Genomic DNA, 3,846 nt, shown 5'->3' on the forward strand with positions numbered 1-3,846 from the left:
CAGGGAGCGACGCTGCGTTCAGGTGAATCTGTACGTTTGAAATATGGGCACGACTCGTCAGGGATGGTTGGTTAGTTGGTTGATTTTTAGTTTGTTCCTCCTGAACAAACAGTTTAATCTGATCAGTTTTCCTCTTTTCCTCAGAGTTTTTGTTTGGAGCCCATCCCTGACCATCATTCTGCCACCACCTCCTCTGACCTCGTTAACAGCTCGTTAACCTGGTTAATGGCTCATTAACAGCTTGTTAACCTGGTTAATGGCTCGTTAACCTGGTTAATGGTGCGTTAACCTGGTTAACGGGTAGTTAATCTAATGCAATCGGGTTCATAGTTTTGAGATCCTGTTTCACTGAAGGTTTTGGATCAGAGGAGGTTCTGATGAAATAATGAGCGCCGTGTGTGTGTGTGTGTGTGTGTGCGCGCGCGCTCTGATGTGGAGCGCTGGTGGGGGGTGGGTACAGGGGTCACCTGGAGGACGGGGGGGGGGTTGGGTTGGGTGTGACAGGTTCCTGAATCTGTAAATCTGCTGCACTGAAGTGAAGATTTCTAATCAGATTCCAAATTTTAATCCGTTTATCTAGAAATTAAGATGTGTCGAAGAGCCAAACCTGCTGAGAAGTTTTGTTTTTCTGACCTCAGTGAAGCTTTTTATTTTGGAAGTTATTCTAAAAACAATAAATTATATTCCCCCTGAATGTCTCCAGGATTCCTGCAGATGTGATCAAAACGTCAACATTTGAATTTGGATCGGAAATAAAACTGTAAATGTTTTTGTTTCCTTAAAGCAGATTTGTGTTGAATTTGTCCAAAGTGGAAAAACAAGCAGAGTTTAAATCCAATAAATTGACCTAAACTTGACTTTGTCTCCTGGTTGTTTGTTTGTTTGTTTTTGTTTTGCTGATAAACAAACCTGTCTCTGAGTAAAACTGAACGTCTCATTTATTTGTTTGGTACTGTTCTATTTTGTTAGAAAAAGTTTTTGTATCTTTAGATTGTGTAGTTTTATTTAAATATATTTCTCAGAATTTAGAGTAATTTTAGTTCACCTTGTTTTTAGTTTAAATGAGTGTTTGGTTTGTTTTTCTGGTTTTAGTCTCATCCGTTGGTTCATTCAGATCTTTGTCTCATTTTATTTGTCTCATTATATTCTTATTTCTGACTTGTTTGTGTTAATTTTCCCACTTTCCATTCTTTTTTGTCTGTATTTGTCACATTTTGTTGTGTTTTTCACTCTTTGTGGTTCTAAGTTCTCTTCATCGGTCGGTAAGTGTTCTTGTTGAGGTTCTGCAGGGAGAACACCTTTGTTCTGTGAGGAACTCTTGTTTCGGTTCGACCTTGAAGGAGTTTCCTCGCGACACTCTTTCGAACCCGCCCACCAAAGAGCCCGCCTGACCTCTCCTCCAATCAGGGGCCTCGGAGTTCTACGCTCCGCCTATGTCAGCTTCGATTAGCTAATAGCGCTCGAGGGTGTGTATTGCGTCACTGAAGGGAAGACCCACGTTGAAGTACGTAACATGACTGATGGGTGGCTCCACCAATCAGGATCCGCTCTGACCAAAACTCCGATCCTCGAGCTTCAGTCACATCCTCTTCTTCGTGGATCTGGGTTGTACTTCCGGTTCTGTTGTCCTCCTGGAAAATACAACGTGAGTACCGTTTTTCAGTTCTGTTTTATTTCGCGGGCCGCCTCCCGGAACCCGTCTGTTCGCTGCAGCGGGTTTGAAAGCGGTTCTGTTGGGCCGGCAGTTCCGCTCAGTGAGCAGGAGTGTGAGGCTGTTTCCTGTTTCCGGTTTTCATTCATTACCTGAGAGAGAGAACAAACGACACACCTGTAGTAACAAACCAGCATCACTGCCAGGTGAGCCCAGAACCATCCGGGCTCACCTGGTTACCATGGCAACTGTCATCAGAACAGAGAACATGGCAAGAACCAAGCTGACGGGTCAGGGCAGGTCTGTGGGATGGTTCTGGTCCAACAGAAGAGCTGCTGGTTCTGATAGAACGGTATCAGTTTGTTGTGTTTGGGTCCTTCGAGCTGGACCAGGTCACCTGTGGGTGGGCGGGTCCAGCTGTGGCTCACCTGGAGAAGATGAGGCACCAGGTGCATCGTGGGAAGAAGGTGATCCGTGTGACGCTCCAAACGAGGTTCTGCTGACTCTTAGAACCGAGCGGAACGTTGTTCTCCAAGCCTCGGTCTTGGGTCCAGGTAGAACCCACCTCCCAGTTCAGAACCTGCTGCTTCTGATGGGCCGGAACCAGAACCCACAGAGGTTCTGTCTCTTTAAGACCTATCATCTGATTGGCTGACATGTGGACACGTAGGAGGGACAAAATAAGACGAGAGGATGTTGTTTGTTCTCTAACTTCTTCTTCTGTGGTTGCTCAGGATGGGCGGAGTTCTGGCTGCCAGCCCCCCGCCGCCCGCCGCCGGGAGCTCCGCCTCCCCCGGGCTGACGGTGCCGCCGGGCTTCGGGATGCCTTCGGTTTCCACGGTCGTACCCCCGGCGGAGAGCCCGTTACCCAACCCCGGCGCGTTCGACGAGTGCCACCGTAGATGTAAAGGTGGGCGGAGCCTAACAGGTGACGGTAAACAGGAAGCTGGGAATGTAACCAATCGTTGTGTTTTTGTCCTCAGAGGTGTTTCCTCTGCAGATGGAAGGCGTCAGAGTCGTCGTCAATAAGGGCCTCAGCAACCACTTCCAGGTCAGTCTGGTTCTGATCCGCTGTCCATCTGTCCGGCGTCCTCCTCGGGGACAGATTAGATGTTCTGTTTGTTCCTCAGAGTCAAAGCGTTGAACTTCCTTCCAGGTGAATCACTCCGTGCTGCTCAGCACCACCGGAGACTCCAGCTACAGGTTCGGAGCCACCTTTGTTGGGTCCAAACAGACGGGTCCGGCTGAGGTGAGAACTCTGGGTCCGGGTCGGGTTCCATCCCGTTCGGAGCTGCAGGATGACTCTGTCTCTCCGGCTGCTCAGTTTTTTCCAGTCATGGTGGGAGACATGGACAACAGCGGCAGCCTCAACGCTCAGATTATCCATCAGGTCACCTCCAGGGTCCGCTCCAAACTGGCCTTCCAGGTAGAACGTGCCGGTTCTAGTATGGGTTCTGCTGGGCTTCCTGTTCTTGCTGCTGACGGAACGTTAATCTGTCCGTCCTCAGACGCAGCAGCAGAAGTTCGTGAACTGGCAGGGAGACGCCGAGTTCAGAGGGGAGGACTTCACCGCCACCGTCACGCTCGGAAACCCAGACGTCCTCGCCGGTTCTGGTATGTGAACCAGTTCTGTGTAGAACCTTGTTGGATGGTTAGGTTCTTTCCAATCTTACTCCTTCTGCAGACCTTTAGCTGTTCCTCATTCAGGAGAACGAGGACCTCTGGTTTCTGGAACTTTTACTTTTCTAAAGAGATGAAAATTTTTGTTCTGTACGGGTTCCTCTGTGGTTCTTCTGCTGCTCTTCAGGTTCAGCTCTTACTCCAGAACATTTTCAGATTTTTGTTTAATCATCTGGGCTCCCACACCATGATGGTGCCACCACCATGCTTCACTGTTGGGACGGTTTGAGCAGATTTCCTCCAATCAGAACATTTTCTTTTGGAAGCTGTTAACGTTCTAACCTGAGAGTCCTACATGCTTTGAAAGGTTCCTGGACTCAGACTTGTGTCGTTTGTGGCTCACGTTGTAACTTCCTGTCTGTAACTCCCTGTCCCGGCTCTGTAACTTCCTGTCCCGGCTCTGTAACTTCCTGTCTGTTACTTCCTGTCCCGGCTCTGTAACTTCCTGTCTGTAACTCCCTGTCCCGGCTCTGTAACTTCCTGTCTGTTACTTCCTGTCCCGGCTCTGTAACTTC

General features: G+C 48.8%; 1 protein-coding gene across 1 annotated transcript in view; it reads left to right on the plus strand.

The window, feature by feature from the left end:
* The first annotated feature begins 1,550 nt into the window (after positions 1–1,550).
* Positions 1,551–3,846, plus strand: part of tomm40l (translocase of outer mitochondrial membrane 40 homolog, like) — a 4,542-nt gene continuing 2,246 nt past the window's right edge. Inside the window, exons 1-6 of the mRNA XM_017440268.2 lie at positions 1,551–1,645; positions 2,386–2,561; positions 2,635–2,702; positions 2,808–2,900; positions 2,976–3,077; positions 3,160–3,265. Of these exons, the coding sequence (XP_017295757.1) occupies positions 2,387–2,561; positions 2,635–2,702; positions 2,808–2,900; positions 2,976–3,077; positions 3,160–3,265 (544 nt within the window). The 5' untranslated portion in view covers positions 1,551–1,645; position 2,386. The remainder of the gene's footprint in view (positions 1,646–2,385; positions 2,562–2,634; positions 2,703–2,807; positions 2,901–2,975; positions 3,078–3,159; positions 3,266–3,846) is intronic.

This window comes from Kryptolebias marmoratus, linkage group LG5 (assembly GCF_001649575.2).
Source record: "Kryptolebias marmoratus isolate JLee-2015 linkage group LG5, ASM164957v2, whole genome shotgun sequence".
Classification (NCBI taxonomy): domain Eukaryota; kingdom Metazoa; phylum Chordata; class Actinopteri; order Cyprinodontiformes; family Rivulidae; genus Kryptolebias; species Kryptolebias marmoratus.